The sequence below is a fragment of the Neurospora hispaniola genome (genome assembly GCF_033458365.1).
Source record: "Neurospora hispaniola strain FGSC 10403 chromosome Unknown B0T23scaffold_2, whole genome shotgun sequence".
NCBI lineage: Eukaryota > Fungi > Ascomycota > Sordariomycetes > Sordariales > Sordariaceae > Neurospora > Neurospora hispaniola.
The window spans coordinates 4,917,614-4,936,968 of NW_026944407.1; the positions used below are offsets into that span (position 1 = coordinate 4,917,614).

General features: G+C 55.4%; 1 protein-coding gene across 1 annotated transcript in view; it reads left to right on the top strand.

The window, feature by feature from the left end:
* B0T23DRAFT_309323 (uncharacterized protein) overlaps nt 1-18,593 on the top strand; it is a gene marked incomplete at both ends in the record, with an annotated part of 32,699 nt that extends 14,106 nt beyond the window's left edge. Inside the window, 8 exons of the mRNA XM_062834515.1 lie at nt 240-4,419; nt 4,460-4,552; nt 4,602-6,837; nt 6,961-7,104; nt 7,177-8,769; nt 8,875-14,929; nt 15,003-17,011; nt 17,082-18,593. Of these exons, the coding sequence (XP_062696236.1) occupies nt 240-4,419; nt 4,460-4,552; nt 4,602-6,837; nt 6,961-7,104; nt 7,177-8,769; nt 8,875-14,929; nt 15,003-17,011; nt 17,082-18,593 (17,822 nt within the window). The remainder of the gene's footprint in view (nt 1-239; nt 4,420-4,459; nt 4,553-4,601; nt 6,838-6,960; nt 7,105-7,176; nt 8,770-8,874; nt 14,930-15,002; nt 17,012-17,081) is intronic.
* Nucleotides 18,594-19,355: the final 762 nt, after the last annotated feature.

The following is a 19,355-nucleotide window of genomic DNA, read 5'->3' on the forward strand; positions in this document are numbered from 1 at the left end:
GCTCCCCTTTAGCTTGGCCTACCGTCACCGCCCCCGTTCCTGAACATCCATCTACACAGGCTATCCCTATTCTGGTCGATACTCCCTGTCTGCTCCTGGGACTGCTCACTGTCACTTGAACTTTTTTCTGTTTTCACTTCCAGGAGAAACAACATCTCAAGATCCTCAAACACAAGCATTTACTATTGCTTATCACATACGCTGGATCAGCAACTAATACTTTGATATTCTATTATTAGACTCATCACGTTCACGATACAACAACATGTCTGATCCTTTCACTACCGGCGGTGGACCTAAGGATGTCCCTCCCCCTGAACCCATCCCTGAGGTGCCTTCGAAACCCATTCCTGATGTTGGCTCCGATACTGCCACCCCTACCTCGGAGGCCAACAAGGAGCTTGGTGGTACTGTGAGGGCCTCTGGCAAAAAGGGCCGCAAGAGAAGAAACTCGTCTCTAGCTGTCGCTACCGACAAGGAAGAGGACGTCGATGCCAACAACTCTGAGGCTGAACAAGGTGACTTGGATACTCAGCCCTCTGGCAGTGCGCCTGGCAAGAAGACCAGAAGGAACAGGAGAGGACGGAAGGGCAAAGACAAATCAACGCCTTCCTCCCCTTCCGTTGATACTGAGGGAACCGAGGACCAGGAGGCCTCGGATGGTGATGAGGAGCCCTCTTCTGGCAGTTCGCAAGACGCCAATGCTGGCGCTGCCGGCGATGCGTCTGGGAAGAAGAGAAAGAACAGGAAGAAGGGATCCCATGTTTCTTCCGGCCTTATGAGCCCGCCTCTGGAGCCGAACGCTGAGGTTGCCCAGCTCCATGCTCAGCTGGCTCAACTTACCGATCTGGTTCAACAACTGGTTGTCGAAAAGACCAGAAATTCTTCGGCGGACCAGGGTCGCAGTAGGCGAAGCTCCAGTGTTACTAAGGGTAACCCCAAGATTCGCAGGACGTCCTCCGGAGGTGGTGGCGACGGCGAGACTCATTACGACAGCGACGGCTTCTCCATCCACGACGAAGACGAAGAACTCGACGACGACGACGACGACGCCGAGACGGCAGCAGCGGACGAGACAACCAAGGCGAAGCGCTTCATGGGCGTGCCTTACCGACGCGGCAGCAAGTCCAAGTCAGACAAGGGCGAAAAGGGCGACAAGGCCAAAGACAAGCATCAACAACAAGTAGGCGAAGATCCAACCTCTGAGCTCGAACATGCAGTCCTCAAGACTACTCCAAGGGAGGAAGATGAGCAGACTGGCAACTCCCCCCAAATTCGTGACGTTACCGCAGCTGACAACGAACGCACTCAACAAGAGCTCTTCGCAATCGACAACGTCAACGTCAACGTCATCAAAAATGAATCTCGGGATTCCGAAGCTGGGGTTGAATTCGCTCTTGGGCAGCAAGTCGTCATCGAGCGCCAAGGAGATGAGCACGCAGACGAGCAGTCCGGAGCCGAGCCCGCGGAACAGCTTCAGCAAGGACGGGGAGGAGGACGTTCCGGCCGAGGACAGACCACCGGACCCGTCCAAGTATCCGCCGTCAGCCAGCAAGCCGGTCAAGAGCAAGGTGCGCCGAGCGATGAGCGGCTTGTCGAGGACGAGGGGCGCGCCCAGTCTGGAACAGATTCCCGAGACGGAGTTCGAGGACTCGGAGCTGGAGGACGGGGCGACTTCGCCTCCGCCGAAACCGGGCATGATCAATCGCGCCATGACGGGCATGAAGAGTCTGGACAAGCTGGACTTCAGGAAGCCAAGGGCGTCGTCGGTGGGTGGGGAGACGGATCATCACAGACCCGCGACGGCGACGGATGCGGAGTCGGAGTCGATCAATCAGGAGACTGCGTCGATCACGCAACCGAAGGGGTCGTCGGCCATGATGAAGAGAGCGTTTTCGGGCATGATTCCTACCACATCCAAGCCACGAGCGAGCTTGGATCAGCAGTCCGAGACCGAGTCGATTTCCGGATCCACCAGGCCGAGCATGATGAAGAGAGCCGTGTCGGGAATGATTCCGGGAGCGTCAAAGCCACGGTCGAGCATGGACTCGACGGCAGAGCACTCGGGCGAGCGCAAGATGAGCATGGGCTCAGCGTTCAAGAACTTCAGCATGACGGGCAAGTCCCGGGAGCAGTCGAGGACACGAGAGCCGACCAGTCGGGGACCGAGCATCGATCTAGGACCACAGGAGACGGACAGCATGGAAATCAGTCCGCACGAGAGTCCAGCGTTGAGACCCGAAGTGTCGCCGGATCCACACCCGCAGCCGAAGCCGGGAATGATGAAGCGAGCGTTGACGGGCATGAACCCAGCCGCCTCACAACGGCCGGACATGGCGGAGCGCCGCGAATCCGAACCGGTTCTGGAGAAGGAGAAGCACAAGACGCTCGACCGGCTGACGTTCGGTATGATGTCAAGGTCTCACTCGACATCAACGGGCATGGGTACGCAGACTCCGGATTCGGGGTTCAACAGCGCCGAACAGGACGTGCTGGAGCCATCGAGACCGGGATCTGGGTCGGGGTCTGGATCAAGCTCGATTCATCACCACCATTCGCAGCACTCGTCGGAAAAGAGCAAGACCAACAAGACGATGAAGATGCTGGGACTGGGCGCCTTCACCAAGAAGGACAAGCACTCGGACTTGGTGGACACGCCGCCGGAGATGAGCAGACCCGGTTCGTCCGGGTCGTATCAGGCAACGGCCACCGCCAAGCCCAGCAGGATGGATCGGACGATCTCCGGGATGGGCATGTCCAGGCCCAGGAAGAGTATAAGCCAAGAGACCCCTCCCCCGGACACGGACTCGAGACCGGGAACTGGATCGTCAATGCAGCCGCCACAGCAGCCGCAGTTCCCGCTGAGACCGGATCCCAGCCCGGCGCCCAAGTCGAGAATGGCCAGCTTCAACAAGGTGATGACGCTGGGGCTGATCAAGGACAAGAGCGACAAGACTCCTACGCCCAGCCACCACGAGCCGGACACAGCGACGCAGACGCCCATGGAATCGTCGGCGAGCGCGCACTCGAATGGGTCGAGGCCGTCGAGCTGGAACAGCAATCAGTTTCCCGAGCAACTGATGCCAGAGGGAAAGCCGAGCAAGTCGCAGACGAGAATGGGAAGAGCGATGTCTGCGCTGAGCATCCCGACAGGCAGCAGGACCAGTGTCTCCCAGGAGAGACCGGCAAGCTCACACCCGGAGACAACGACCAGTGCCAACCTGACGGAGCCGACGGACGTGACGGACGCGCACTCGCATCACAGCCATCACTCGAATCAGACGACGACCACCACCACGACGACGACAGACAAGAAGGAAAAATCAAAGATGTCCTTCAAGAGCGTGGTCACCCTGGGCATGGCGAGCAGCCATCGGTCCTCGAGCAGTCGGAGACACAGCGTCGAGCACTCGTCCCAGACGCAGCCGCCAGCGATACAACAGCCGCCCGTGATGCCCAAGCTGGAACTGCCCAGCTTTGGACTGGGCGATTCCCTACTGGGATCTCCACCGGGGACATCGTCGGGTCTGGGAACGCTCTCCCCGCCAGCGACGTCATCGGGTGCTCCTCCTCCTCCGCTGGGGGGATCGGTGTCAGCGCCGGGAACGTCGTACGGGTTCCCGAATGTGGAGACACCGTCGTCAGAGAGACCACCAAAGGATCCGGAGACGGCGAGCATGATGAATCAGCCCAAACCGGGGATGTTGGCGAGAACGAAGACGGCGATGAGCATAGGGAGTCGCAAGGACTGGAGGGACGAGTCGGAAACGACGGGGATTGGAGAGGAGAAGAAGGAGAAGGAGAAGAAGGTGATGAGCACGAGCGCCAAGGCGAATTGGAATCGGGCGCTGAAGGGCACGAAGGGGGTGGTGGGCATGGGAATGTTTATGAAGAAGGACAAGAAGGAGAAGGACAAGGGGGTTTAGAAGACGCTTTGTCCGAGACCGGCGGAAGTGAGAATGCAGTTGGAGGTTTGGGGATGAAGGCTGGAGTTGAGAAGGTCACGGTGAGCCCAGCTTCACCTGAAGTCAATTCTGATGAGGAGGTAGAACTGCCATCTTCTCCCTCGATTCTACTTCTCTCTGATGCTGCTGGGGAACAACTTGACGAAGCCGTTATCAAGCCAGTTGAGCGGGACTTTGACCAGCAGCTTGAGAAAGACAACTCACTCAACCATCAAGAGATTGGACTGCCACCTTCTCCCCCTCCAGCTATGTCCGAGATTGAGCCAATTGAACATATCATCATCAGTCAGCAATTCCAAACCGACCCATCTTCACATGCAGTCAATCCTGAAGATGTCCAGCTGCCCGCCTCTCCTTCACCTTCAGCTGAACTCGCCGAAAGCGAAAATGAGGCAATTGAACAAGGCTTCAGCCAGCGATCTCCCAGACACGCAATGAACCCTGAACAAGTTTGGTCAACCCTATCAGATGCCGGGGATCTCACCGAATCCGAGCCGGCGGTTGAACAAGCCAAGCAGAGCACCGTGGAGCCTCTCTCACCGGCCACCACCACTGCCGACCGCGACCAGGACCAGAACCCTGACAAGGTATTCCACCTCTTTCCCCCCATGTACCCAATCGGATGTCTGGAATAAGTCTTGTGCTAATCCATATGCTGCAGTTCATTGGGCAGCAATCGGACATCCCACTTTTCACGCCTGAGGCTCAGAGGCACGAGGAACCCGGCGACTTGGTGCTGCCAACTTCTGAGGCGGCGACTAACCTTCGCTCGTCTTCTTCCCCACTCCTTCCTTGTCGTTCTTCCCGCTCTTCCATGTCTGCTTCTGAAGAGCTTCCATCCGAAACTACCTCTCCTAACCTTGTTTCAACTACTACCGCCGCTACTATTGCTACAACAACTATCGCTGCCACTACAAGCACTGCTGCTGCTGTCAACACCGCGTCGTCCCAGGCTACCGAAGCTAGTACTACTACCCACGAGCATGCCCCGTCACACCGCGCGGCTGCTCGTTCTTCTTTTTCCTCCCCTTCTTCTTCACTTAGAATGACCGAGCCTGAAGAAGTGGAGCTTCCTCCATCTCCCTCATCACCGGCGCCGCCGCACCACACTGCGCCTAGGCCTGAGGAGGTGGAGTTGCCGGCCTCGCCTGTTCCTGTCACTGTCACTGTCAACGTCAATGAGGCTCATCACCACCACCAATTCGCTCAAGATCTCGACGTCGACAACACCAAGCCTAAAGGCGATCAGCACGTCGAGGATGATCCCAAGTCAGACAACGAACTAAGCCTTGGCCAGCACGCTGACCAACGTGGCCAACACCCTATTTCCGAGATCAGACCCACAGATATCCGACTGCCGCTCTCACCGAAGGTTACCCCTGAAGGTGTGGTGGAGCTTCCCGCCTCCCCTGATTCAGAATCCACACCTATCATCATCGACAACGAGCAGCTGCATTCTTCTCATGGTGACGACGAACAACAACTTTTTTCTCAATCACCACCCAAGGTCACCACCACTGCCGATGCTCATGCGCAACCGTCATCCTTGGAGTCCCCTGCTGTTCTAATGGCCGTCCCAAGCTCCCTGGACATGCCACCACCCGAGGATATTGAACTGCCGCCCTCACCTGCTGATGTGGAGCATCGAGAGGAGGAGAAACCAATCGTCGCCGAGATTCATGAGCATGTCAAGTCACCTGTTACCGGTCATCGAGATGTTGAGATTCCGACTTCTCGTGAGCATTCGCCTGCTCATTCGCCCGCGGTTGAAGTTTTTAATTACAAGGTTCCCACTGATGCGGCTGAGCTTTCTGAAGTGGAGGAGGATTTTGCGTCCCAGTCGAAGCAGAAGACACTGGCTGAAGAGTTGGAGGAGCTCGATGGGTCTGGGTCTCCTTCTCCTGAAGTTGATAACCGAGATGCGGAGCTTGTATCTTTTACTGGACTTCCTAAGGATGCAGAACTCTCATATGCACACTCATCGCCCATGGTCGCACCTACGGATGTAGAGCTCCCAGCCTCACCTTCTCCCAAGCCTGAGACCAACGACCAAGACAAGGACCTCCCAATCACAACCGAGTCCCACGAAGCCGTCGCCGATGTCACAATCCCAACTTGGACTTCGCCCACGGTCTCGCCCAAGGTCAAGCCAGAAAACATCGAGCTTCCGCCTTCTCCACAGCGCCCTCAACTTTTGCCTTCGCCTAATATCGTACCCGGCTATCAATTCTCGCCTGAGCCTATCTCTGATGATGAGGGACTACCGCTTTCGCCCGATGATGAGTTTGAGGATGATGATGACGACGATGGGTCGCCAGTTGATGTCGAGCAATATGAGCGGAGCTTCAGTGATGATCCCCAGGAGGGATTCGCGTCTTCGCCTGATGAGGGAACAGTTGATCATGTTGAAGTCCAGCATTCTCCTCCACCCCAAGGTTCACCCGCACCCGCATCGTCGTCGCCAAGAATCTCACCAGCGCAAGTGGAACTCCCCGCCTCTCCTGTCGAGTCACCCAATTTCGCTCCTGCTTCATCGTCCCCTTCGCCCAAGAGCACACCTGAGGACGCGGTGCTTTCGCCTGCGCTTGAGGCGGCATTGGAGTTCACGCCTTCGTCGCCCGTGGAGCGCTCGGTTCCTTCGACTAAGGATACTACTGCGTTTGAGGAAAGGGCTGTTTCGTCTGCACCTGCACTTGCACCTGCACCTGAGGAGGAAACCGTTCAATTTGCGCCTGCGCCGTCGTCCGAGGTGCAACACCCAGCTTCGCCCAAGATTTCATCCGAAGATGTGGGATTGCCAAAGTCGCTTTTGCCTGAGGCCGAACATGAAGAGACGAAGCTTCCGATTACCACTGCTCGGCTGCCTGAGGATGTTGAGCTCCCGCAGTCGCCTGCCGAGACTGAGCCCAAAATCCACGAACTGCCAATTGCGAAAGAGATTCCTACTGCCCACGAACTCCCGACTTCCACTTCGCCAAAGATCTTGCCTGAGGAGGTGGAGCTGCCGATGTCGCCCGAGGCTGAAGTCCCGACTCTCGCCCACGAAGTCACTCGGAGCCTTGGCGACTCTGACAACACTCACGAGGTCTCATCTTCGCCCAAGATCGCGCCTGCGGACATCGAACTCCCGACCTCGCCTGTGGACGAAATCTCACCCGCATCTGAAGAACTCCCCACCTCACCCGAAAACCAAGTCCTAGACTCATCCAAGACACTCCCTGGAGATTCTGGTTTGCCCGAGTCGCAATTGACCGAGGCGGAAGTTGAAGAAGAGATGGATCTTTCAACAGCCGCTGAGCAGGATAGCCAAATCGTCGACGAACAATCTGATAATGATTTCGAAGTATCTGCTTCGCACAAGATCGTTCCTGAGGAAGTTGAACTCCCCTGCTCGCCTTCTTCGCCTGTGCCTGTGGAGGGCTTGAATGTCAATGAGATTCAGCACTTGCATTCTAGTCAGATTATCCCGCCGGGTGTTCAGCGTGCGGTTTCCCCTGCAGCAATTCATGAAGAGGTGCAATCCCCGACTTTGCCTGAGGTTGTTCCTGAGGAGGTGGAGCCGGCTTCTCCTGTGAACGAGGCCACTCCTGAGACTATCGAAGCCCAAAAATCGCCTTCGCCTATTGAATTGGACGTCGCTGAGATTCAGCACTTGCATTCTCGTCAGATCATCCCGCCGCATGTTCAGCGGGCGGCTTCGGCTGAGATTGGTCCTGAGGAGGTTGAACTCCCAGAGTCGCCTCTTGAGGATCGCGCATCTGAAGAAGTTGAACTTCCCCACTCTTCCTCGCCCGGCGCTGAACTGGACGTGGATGAGATTCAGCACTTGCACTCGAGTCAAATTCGTCCTCCACACATCCAGCGTGCGGATTCGACCTGGGGTGAAGTTGTTCCTGAGGAGGTTGAGCTTCCAAAGGCACCTGTGGAGGAGACCGTACCTGAACAGGTTCAAATACTGGCTTCGTCCAAGGTCGTTTCTGAAGAGGTTGAGAATCCAGCTTCAACATCATCTTCGCCTAAGCTCGCACCCGAAGAAGTCGAGATTCCGCGCTCACCTTCGCCTGCAGAAAACCTGGATATTTCCGAGCTTCAACATCAGCATTCAACTCAGATCATTCCTCCTCACATTCAACGCCCCCTATCGCCTACAGCCCAGGCTCAGGCCGTTCCCGAAAACATTGAGCTCCCTGCTTCGCCATTGGAAAAGTTCACGCCTGAGGAAGTTGAACTGCCACGTTCATCTTCACTAGTGGAGGCGGGATTGGATGTCGTCGAGATGCAGTATGAACACTCGGCTCAGATCCTTCCTCTGTACGTTCAGCGTGCTGATTCAACTTGGGGTGAGGTTGATCCTGAGGGCGTTGATCTTCCGACTGCGCCTCTAAAGGAGATCACACCCGCAGAGGTTGAGCTTCCAGATTCGCCGTCGCCCGTCAAAGATGAATTGGATGGTGCCGAGCTTCATTCTGCTCCCGAAGAAGTTGAGCTCCCAGCTTCTGAGCCTACCTCGCCCAAGATCACAGCAGATGAAACTGAGGCACCGCGCTCACCCTCGCCCTTTGACGAGTCCAAGATTACTGAGCTTCAGCATCTGCATTCGGCCCAGATCATTCCCAGGAATATCCACTATGCGACTTCCTCTTCCGGCTCGCCAAAGATTACTCCGGAGGAAGTTGAACTGCCTGCTTCGCCTGTGGAGGAAGTGGACGTTGATGAACTTCAGCAATTCCACTCAAGTCAGATCATTCCTCCACATATTGAGCGCTCCGCTTCGCCAACTATTGAGGAGGTTGTTCCTGAGGAGGTTGAACTTCCGGGTCCCCCGCAGATTGTTCCAGATGCCGAGGAAGTGGAAAATTCCGCTTTGCCTGAGCCAAAGTCTGACGCTGAGCCTAGGATGGCACCTGAGGAGATTGAACTTCCTGCTTCGCCTGTGGAGCAAGTGGAAATTGAGCAGCTGCAACATTTGCACTCGCGCCAGATTATTCCTCCGCATATCCCGCGTTCCGCCTCGCCTTCTGTTGACACTCAACTTCCGGCCTCACCCAAGGTTACTCCTGAAGAGGTAGAACTTCCAGCTTCGCCTGAACTTGTCCCTCAAGATATCGAGCTTCCAGCTCCGCCAATTGACGAGCCCGAACAAGCTGAACTTCCTATTCTTACTAAGAAATCCGAGGCCAGCGTTGATCAACAAGTCGATGACTTGGATGAGGAGGAGGATGCTAGGATTGCCGCTATTGAAATCCCATCCTCTCCTGAAGTCAAGCATGAAGTTCAGCCTGAAGAGATGGAATTGCCTCTTTCGCATGTTTTGAAGCCTGAGGAGGTTGAGCTTCCTGCCTCTCCCGAGGTTGTTCCTGAAGAAGTTGAACTGCCGGTTTCCCCGGTGGATGGGTTGGATGAGGAGCAGCTTCCAGTTGAGCGCGGCATCAGTGCTGAGCACGATAATGGTCCCGAACAAGATGTGCTGGAGAGGGCCGCTATTGAACTCCCCGCCTCGCCAAAGATTGTTCCTGAAGAAGTCGAACTCCCACTTTCTCCCAAGACAGCCCCTGAAGAGGTAGAGCTTCCCGCTTCTCCTGTGGTTGAGACCGAAGAACAGCCCACAACCGTCTCTGAGCCGTTCGAACGGAGCATCAATCTTGAAGCCGACATTGCCCCACAAGAAGAGATCGAGCCCCCGTTCTCTCCTGTGACAAAGCCTGAGGATATCCAGCTTCCCGCCTCTCCTGAAGTCGTTCCTGAAGATGTGGAACTTCCCCTTTCTCCTGTCGTTGAATTGGAACATCAGCTTCCCATTGAGCCTGTCAATCTTGAGCTCCCATCTTCGCCCAAGCCCAAGCCCGAGGACCTTGAGCTACCTCCTTCCCCTGAGATTGTTCCCGAAGAGGTAGAGCTTCCCGCTTCTCCTGTGGTTGAGTTGGCAGATGAACAGCTGCCAGTTGAGTTTGAGCCTTCTGCACGGGTCATCGAAGTTTCCGAGGAAAACACCGAACTCCCGTCTACGCCAATTGTCAAGCCTGAGGACTTGGAGATTCCTGCTTCTCCTGAGGTGCTTGCTCAAGATGTGGAACTTCCTCCTTCGCCTGTCACCTTACCCGAAGATGTGGAACTTCCGCCTTCTCCAGTGGTTGACTTGGAACGTGAGCAGCCTCTCGATCTTTCTCACGTTCAAGAGCAGCAAGGCGAAGAGCAGCTTGACAAGCACACTGCTCCCGAAGATTCGCCCGTCCTTCTACCCAAAGACGTGGAGTTTCCGGCTTCACCTGCGACAGAATCCGAGCCGGAACCGAATGAACCTGTCCGACAGAGCTTCGAATCGGACCTCTACTACGATGCTGTTGACGGCAAGGGCAAACAACCCGCAACCGGTGCTGAGGAACTAACGCAACAGGGCGATGCCGCAAAGACCGATCCGGCACAGAAATGGGAAATGGTCAACAATGTCGACGATGTTGATGATCTTGATTCTATTGACGGTGCCGATTCAGAGATCTCGGAAAACGGCCTACTCACCGAGGTCCCAACAAGTAAGCAACCGAACCAACCAAAACCAACCCGAAAACGGGAAGAGGTGGCTGCTGCGATCGAGCGATCGGAAGATGATGCCCCCATCATACCTCGAGACCCTTCAAGTACTACTACTACTACTGGCGACGGACATCATGCTGACATTCTCAGCCGCGAAGCAGAAGACAATGTGGACCTTCGTCGGTCAGCTGGTGGGTCGCCAGTTCCAACTTCCACGTCGATAGCAGCAGCCGCCGCCGCAGCAGGAGTAGCAGCACTCGCTGCGGCCACCGTAAATGAGCTCCTTACAACAACAACCAAAGACGATGAACCGGAACTGAGCGAGACCGTTGAGGTCCACCCCGCCGTTAAGGGCGCCATCAATAGAGGCTTCGATGAGTACGATTATGCTACTGCCCTATCTCCCACCACGGTCGGCCTCGGTCTTATTGAGGACGCCCCTATGGATCTCTACCCTACGGATGGGCCCTCTCCCAAGCTTCTCTCCGCTTCCACCTTCCCTCTCGAGGAAGCTGGAGACGATGACGGCGATTACTTCAACAACGTCGAGTTACCCGAGGGTGCTATTCTCGAAGAACTTCCTTCCGAGGCGGAGGAGCCTGCTCGCGAGCACGTCAGCCACTTCACTCATGACCCGCCCTCCGAGCCCGAGGAGCATGAAGTCAAGAAACCGAGGAAATCAATCGACGAAACGCAAGGATTTGAGACCCTATTCGCTCCCCGCACGCCCATGCCATACGCCTCAACAAGGGAGACACTAGTTAAAGAACCTCCCAAGCCCGCTGCCCCGTCTCCGTCTACCGAACAGACACGCCAACCCCCCAAGCAGGCAGAGCCAGTCAGACACAAGCGCATCAGGTCCACCGAGCCAGCACGCCTCAGCAACGAAGCCCTCGCAGCATCCCTCTTACCACGCGCCAAATCCTCATCAATTAGAAACTCGTGGCCCGCTTTTACTACTACTGGAAAAGCCAAAGCGCTCGCCGCTTCCTTCCTCGAGTCTTCCTCCATCAACCGTGGCTCTTCCCCTGTTACGCCCCGCTTTCCGTATTCGGCGTCGTCCATGCACCAGCAGCAACCACCAGTCTCCGTTCTGCTCAAAGAACAAACCCAGCGCCAGTCGCGCGAACTCGCAGCCAATTATCTCGAGACATTCGCAGACGACCGTAAAGTCCGATCCAAATCTCGACAGCGTCAGCCATCTTTTTTTGGTGGACATACGGCACCCAACGCCGCCAACAGGGTGGTGCCAGTGCCAGTTGATTTGGATTCGTTGGGAGAGACTATCGTTCCTGAGAAAGAAGAGCCGGCTCGTCCTCCCTCTGTCAGTTCGGTAGACTCGATGGGGTCGCCGACGGGTCAGGGACAGGCACAGGACCAGTCTATGGCTTTGGAGATGGCTGTTTCCTACCTGGACGATGAAGGAGAGGACGTCGGTGCTGTTCCGATGGTGGTAACCCCAGGGGTAGGAATGGAAATTACGCCTAGCCCGGAGAGTTCGCCTGGGTTGCAGCCGGAAGAGAAGGAAAGAACAAGGGAGCGCGAGGCCGAGGTAAAGGTTGCGCAAGAGCCTGAGCCGGAGCCTGAACCTGAACCTGAGCCGGCAGCAGAAGATGATGAACATGATGCTTCTCCCGAGTGGGGACGAGGAATGTCTCTGCCTAGTGTGGAAATTCAGCCCGCTACTCCTAGGGCTGTACTCGAAGAAGAGGAGGAAGAGGTTGAGTCTTTGTTTGACATTCCGGTGCAACCTGTGCATGCGCATGAGGTTGAGACTCTGTCGACGGTGATGGAGGAGTCGGAGCCTACTGATGAGGAGGAGGAACCTACGTTGGCGCCGGCACATACCCATGAGGCGCCTGTTATTGACAAGTCTGAACATGATGAGCGCTCTGCTTCGCCTGAGATCCACGAGGAATCTCAAGACAGTCCGTCGGTTGAGATTGACTTTGATGAGCTTCAGCGGTTGCATTCACGACAAGTCGTTCCGCCTAACCTACAACGTCAAGTCCCGTCATCGCCCATAATCAAGCCTGAAGAGATCGAACTCCCTTCCTCGCCTGAATTCCGCGAGGCATCTCGAGATACTCCAGCGGATATCGACATTGTTGAGCTCCAGCAATTGCATTCAGGACAAATCCTTCCGCCTAACCTACAACGTTATATTGCTGAGCTCCAACGGTTGCATTCAAGACAAATCGTTCCGCCTAACTTGCAGCGTCAGGTCCCGTTATCGCCTGAAATCAAGCCCGAAGAGATTGAACTCCCAGCTTCGCCTGCACTTCACGAGGAATCTCAAGATACTCCAGGCGATATTCGCATCACTGAGCTCCAGCAATTACACTCAAGGCAGATTATCCCGCCTAGTCTACAGCGCCAGGCCTCACCCTCGCCTCCTCCCCAAATCAAGCCCGAAGAGGTTGAGCTCCCTTCCTCGCCTGATACCGCTGGGGAACCTCTACACACTCCCGCGGTTATCGATACTGCTGAGCTCCAGCAGTTGCATTCAAGACAAATCCTTCCACCTAATCTACAACGTCATATCGCTGAGCTCCAGCGGTTACATTCAAGACAAATCCTTCCGCCTAACCTAGAACGTCATATTGCTGAGCTCCAACGGTTGCATTCAAGACAAATCGTTCCGCCTAACCTACAACGTCAGGCCTCACCCTCGCCTCCTCCCCAAATCAAGCCCAAAGAGGTTGAGCTCTCTTCCTCGCTCAAAATCCCCGAGGAACCTCAAGATACTCCAGCGGATGTCGACATTGTTGAGCTCCAGCAATTGCCTTCAGGACAAATCCTTCCGCCTAACCTACAACGTTATATCGCTGAGCGCCAGCAGTTACACTCAAGACAGATTCTCCCGCCCAGTCCACAGCGCCAGGCCTCATCCTCGTCTCCTCCCCAAATCAAGCCCGAAGAGGTCGAACTCCCATCCTCGCCTGCCCTGAAGCCGGAGGACGTGGAACTTCCGAACTCCCCAGTGGAGGAAACCGTCCCTGTTGTCGCTACGGGCTTGATTGCCGCTGGACTTGAGCTTGCTTCTGAGGTTTCGAAGGACAACAAAGATCATTCTGATGAGGAGGAGGATGAGAACGATTCCGCACCTGCTCCTCTACAACCAGTCGAAGATCACAACAGCAGACATGTGGATAACACGTTTGAGGACTTTTACCGTCCTGCCACGCCAAAGGTGTACCCTGAGGAGATTGAACTCCCTGCTTCTCCCGAGATCATCAAGCCCCAGGATATCGAGTTGCCTGTCTCACCTCGGAGTGTTCCTGAGGATGTTGAGCTTCCTTCTTCGCCTGTCAATGAATCTGAGGAGGTTGAGCTTCCTTCTTCGCCTGTCGATGAACCCGAAAATGTGCAAGTTGCCTCTGATTCTGAGTCCGAGGCGGATGAGCAAGACATGACGACGCCAATTATTGAAGCTCATGTTGCAAAGCCCGAGGAGATTGAACTACCTTCATCTCCTGCAATTGTACCTGAGCACATTGAACTTCCTTCTTCACCTCAGATTGTTCCTGAAGAGGTTGAGCTTCCTTCTTCGCCTGTCAACGAACTCGAAGATGCAAAGCTCTCCTCTGACTCTGACTCCGAGGCGGACGAAGACAGTACGCCAATTGTTGAAGCTCATGCCACGAAGCCTGAGGAGGCTGAACTGCCTTCTTCACCTCAACTCGTACCTGAGCACATTGAGCTTCCGTCTTCGCCTGTCAATGAACCCGAGGATGCCGAGCTCGCGTCTGACTCTGACTCTAGCTCCGAGGCAGATGCCACAAAGCTCGAGGAAATCGAATTACCATCATCTCCCGCAATGGTACCTGAGGAGATCGAACTTCCAGCTTCCCCTATCGTCCAGCCCGAACAAATCGAGGTGCCCGCTACACCCGAGCCTGAACATGAGCATGAGTTCCACTCTGAGCCTGAGCAAGAACCAACAACCCACCCTCTACTCGACTCGGAAGCGGAATATGAAGACGAAGAAGACGATGACTACGACCCGCTAGCCGACCTCCTCCCCTCTCCGGATATGAGTCCTCCACAACACCACGAGCGCTACGAGCGGGAACTTCCGCATCCGCATCCACTCATGATGCACCCCGTCGACTACTCAGCCCCTCAACAACACGGGTATGAAGAATCAGAGGAGGTTCATACCCCAGTGTATACTGAACCGGTCGAGTTTTGGCATTCGCCCGAGTTGAGGTACCATTGCTCACCGGAGCTGAGATCAGCGGATCAAGAGTTTGCGTCTTTCCCTGAGGTCAATCCCGAGGATGTGCAGCTGCCTGCATCGCCTGATTATGGTGCAGAGGAGGAGGAGGAGGAGGAAGAGGGTGGTGAATTGTCTCGTGACGTCCCAGCAGACGATGACGAATGGGAGAGCGAAAGCGGGAGCGAAAGCGAGGAATATGATCGTGATGATGGTAAGCAGTGCTTTTTAGTGTTTCAGACAGATAGGGGATATTGGAACATGTTGCTAATTTTATCTAAATGCAGAACATCAAGTTCACCAGGCACAAAGCGTCGCAATCGTGGCCGGCACCGTTGCCGTGCTTGGCGGCGCTGCGCTCGTCGCGAATAGTTTGAAGAAAGAAGAGAAAGCGGAGGAACAGATTGATAGTGAAAATGATGAAGAGCGTGAGGAGACAGACAGTGAGGATGATGAAGAGAAGGATAGAAGTGAGGATGAAGACGACCAAGTCAAACCCGTCGCGGTCACGCGGAGTGATGACAAGCGAGAAGACAGTGAGGAGGAAGAATCGGACGGAGAGCCTGGTGAGAGGGATAGACGGTCTGGAGATGACCTTGAAGAAGAAGCAGATGAAGAGGACGTAGAGGATGTCCATGGTGGGGACAACGAGGATCTTCCCGAACCGAGTCTCGACCGCCAAGACTCCGAGACCGTTCCCAAGGCCATCAGAGAAGGAGCGCCGATGCCGTGGGCAATGGAGAGCAATCGTCGGGAAGATTCCAGCTCGCCTCCCGTGGTTGAGCAACGCAGGTTTTCCTTCCCTGATGACATTGCGGAAGAGGAAGCATTTACCGTCAGTCGCTCGAACACGACGATTGAAGGCGGTGGTGACACGAAGCATGGGGAAGGTCCGGCAGGCAGTCACGCGACATCGGATCAAAGTCATCAGCATCAACAAACGCCCAGCGCGCCCATGTCCACTATTTCAGACTATGCGCACTCCTACAACAGCTTACCGACCTTGCAGGAGGAAGACTGGGCAACGGATGACGACAGGAACAGGCACGACAAGGACGGCGATTCACCTGTCAACAAAGCCAACATCACGGGACTTTTCAGATACGGGACTCCCATCATGGATTCCAACCGTGATAGCACTTTTACCGTGGCGGCCCGGGGCTCACCGCAAATGTCCCGGTACGCAGTGTTCAACGAGCAGTATCATCAACAGCAACTTGAACGACAAGCTCAAATCCAGGAGGAGGATCTGCGCGAGAGAGGGGTTGATCTACGGGATTTTGCCAATAGCCCATCTGCCGGTAGTGATCGGACCGAGACTGGCCCTTCGTCTCCTTTGAGAACTGCCGAGACTTCCAAGGTGCAGGAACCAGTGCCTGCGGGCCTCAAGGACAATGTGGAAGTCGTCAAAAAGCAGCATTCACCAGAACAAGCCAAGGGGGCAAAGAAGGAAACACCGCAAGACAAGCCTGAGCAGCACATTCCCAAAACCTTGCCAGGCCTGGGAGTGGCGCTGAGGCCAACAGGCGCTTTGCGGAGCGTGTCGGACATCAGCAAGCAGCTGCAATCAGCACTTTCAGGCCAGTCACCATCACCGGTTGCCCGGCCAATCCCTTCGAACACTGGTGTTGCACGACTGCGCACTCCCGAACCATTGAGTGCCACCGACAATAACAACAACCTCAACTTGCGGCCTGACAGTCCAGGCAGCAGCAGCCGGTCTCACACAAGCACCCCCCCGCTCAGGCGGATGGACAAGCGAGCCACTGGCAACCTGCGCTCCCTCTCCTTTGGCAGCCAACAGGATGCCGCCGCCAAGTCGGCATTCCTTGGTACACACGCAGAAGGGGAGGGAGGAGCCCCGGCCGATGCTGAAGGGCCAGATTCCAGAAGCAGCATTGGCCCTGTCAGCCCAACAACCCCCTCGCGTGCTCAACCCCCCCGGCCTACATCGGGATCGTCGCCGACGGCTGCCCCTGCTGCCCCCCACCAAAGCCAGGCCCCAGCCACCCCTAGTCCTCCCCGGCCCAACACTAGCAGGGCCACCAGCGCTAGCAGCGTAGTCCCTGGTGCAGCTGCCCCTGCCCTGGCATTGGGCACCAGCCCTGTTGCCGATGGTGGTGACGACAACACCAACAACAACCTCGTCGACAAGGACAAGAGCAAAGACAAGCAGCAGCAGCAGCACAAACAAGCTGTGACAACGCCCAGGGCTCTTTCTGTCGCATCTGCCACGCCCGTCGCCAATGAAGGCCGCACCCGATCTAAGGGGTCAATGGATGTGCCCGACGTTTATGTATGTGTTTTGTCCCTCATTGAAAACTGCTGAGTGAATAGCAACGCTGACACAACAATTGCTCCAACAGGATGGCTTAGGCGAAGGTCGCCTGGGATCCCCGCGATCACCTGCCCGCCCGCCCAGCTTGCGCAAACGACACAGTGCCCAGCTCATTGACCTGGAAGCCAAACTTGCCCAATTGATGGCCGAGAATGCGGCACTGCAAAAAGCCAAAAATGACGCCGAAGCCGAACTGTCGCAACGCAATGCCGACCTGGCCAGCATCCTTGCCGACAAAAATGTCGAGATTGAGAACCTCCAGCGGGAAATCCAAGAAACCCAAGAAACCTGCAACCGGCTTGAGGAAACATATGAGGGCCTGAAGACTTCCACCTCCGCCATCGCTGTTAAGCACAACGAGACGGTGCGCGCTCTCGAAGAACAAGTCAAGAAAGCCGCCGAGGAACTCGCCGCCGCTCAAGGCAATCACGAACAGGAATACACCAAGGCCATTGCAGAGAAGGATGCCCAGATCGCCCACCTCCGCGCCCAATTGAACGCTCAAACCGCCCAGATCCGCGAGCTGCAGGAGCAAATCGAAAGCCAACAAATTACCCGGTCACCGGAACCCACCGCAACAGACGACTTCCTCGACCTCCACGACGTTGACTACTTCGACCAGCGCCTATCCCAGCTCTGCGCCCACGTCCAGCAATGGGTCCTCCGCTTTTCCAAGTTCAGCGACATGCGCCACTGCCGACTGACCTCGGAGATCAACGATGAGAAACTCATCGACCGGCTCGACAACGCCGTCCTCGACGGCTCCGACGTCGACGTCTACCTGGCTGATCGCGTGCGCCGCCGCGACGTCCTCATGTCCATGACCATGACCATGATCTACGAATTCGTCTTCACCCGCTTCTTGTTCGGAATGGACCGCGACCAGCGCCAGCGCCTCAAGTACCTCGAGAAACAACTGTCGGAGACCGGACCCGTGCACGCCGTCCGCCAATGGCGCGCCGTCACTTTGACTCTGCTCAGCCAAAGACGCAACTACAAGAGTCAACGGGATCGCGACACGGAAGCAGTCGTCCAAGCTATTCTCGACGCATTGGATAAGATCCTCCCCCCGCCCTCGGACAAGGAAAAAGTCATTTTGGACCAACTGCGCCGTGTGGTGCGGGAAGCAGTCAAGCTCTCCATTGAAATGCGAACCCAGCGCGCAGAGTATATCATGTTGCCTCCTTTACAGCCGGAGTACGACGAGAGCGGGGAGTTGGTTGAGACGGTGAGCTTCAATGCCGCGCTGATGAATGAAAGGAGTGGGGATGTGGATGTGCCGAGTCCCGAAGAACTGGAGAGGCAGAGGGCTACGGTCCGAGTGGTGCTGTTCCCGCTGGTGATCAGAAAGGGGGATGATTGGGGGAGGGGAGATGATGAGGTGGTGGTTTGTCCGGCGCAGGTGTTGGTGCAGAGGCCGAGGAAGCAGAGGAGTGCTGCGGGTGGGAGGGTTGTTAGTGGTCAGAAGGCGCGGGAGCCGGTGGCGCAGGGGATGAAGGCGGGAGATGAGATGATGGGTGGGATGGGAAGTCAGGTTTGATTGTCTGATGGATAATGGGTGGATGGAAGCGCTGATGGATGGGATATAATATAGAAAATGGAAAGTGGAAGATGGAGGGGGAGGAGGAAAGGAACGGGAAGGAGAGATAGACAGGAAAGAAAGAAGGATGGAAGGAAGGAAAAGATGACAATGAGATGACCTAAAAAGAATCTTCCTACTTACTTGGTAATTTCTTGTCTTGTCGTTGCTGTTTAGTCTTGCTTTGTTTTGTTGTTTTCAGTTATTAGTTACTCGGTCGATGGTCGTCGGAGTTGGCAGGCGTAAATCTGACTTTGCTTGGCTTTGCTTTGTCTTGAATTCGGTCATGATATGTCGGTTGTTTATCTCTCCAGTTTTCGATTTTGAAATCTTTGACTTTTTTTTTTTTTTTCTCTTTCGTGAACGGATAAAAGATAAATATATAAATTCGAACGAATATGTTTCAGCTGCTCATAATACCTAGGTAGGTCCCTACTTATACCTACTATATTACATTATTCCTACATATCCCTCCCACATCTACCACCATCTCCCTTATCAGGTACTTTATCTACCTTATTTAGGATTCTTCCGGCCCGCCCGTCCCAGTTACCTTCCTTCCATCCATCCTTTTACCTCGCTATCTTGCTTTGTTTTTATATACCTTGTATATAATGTCTGTCCCTCCATGTCCTTACCCTTAAGTTGTACTCCCTCTTGCTCCTCCTGCTCCTACTCCTCCTACTCCTACTCCTCCGTATCCTCCGTGTCGTTATTATTATC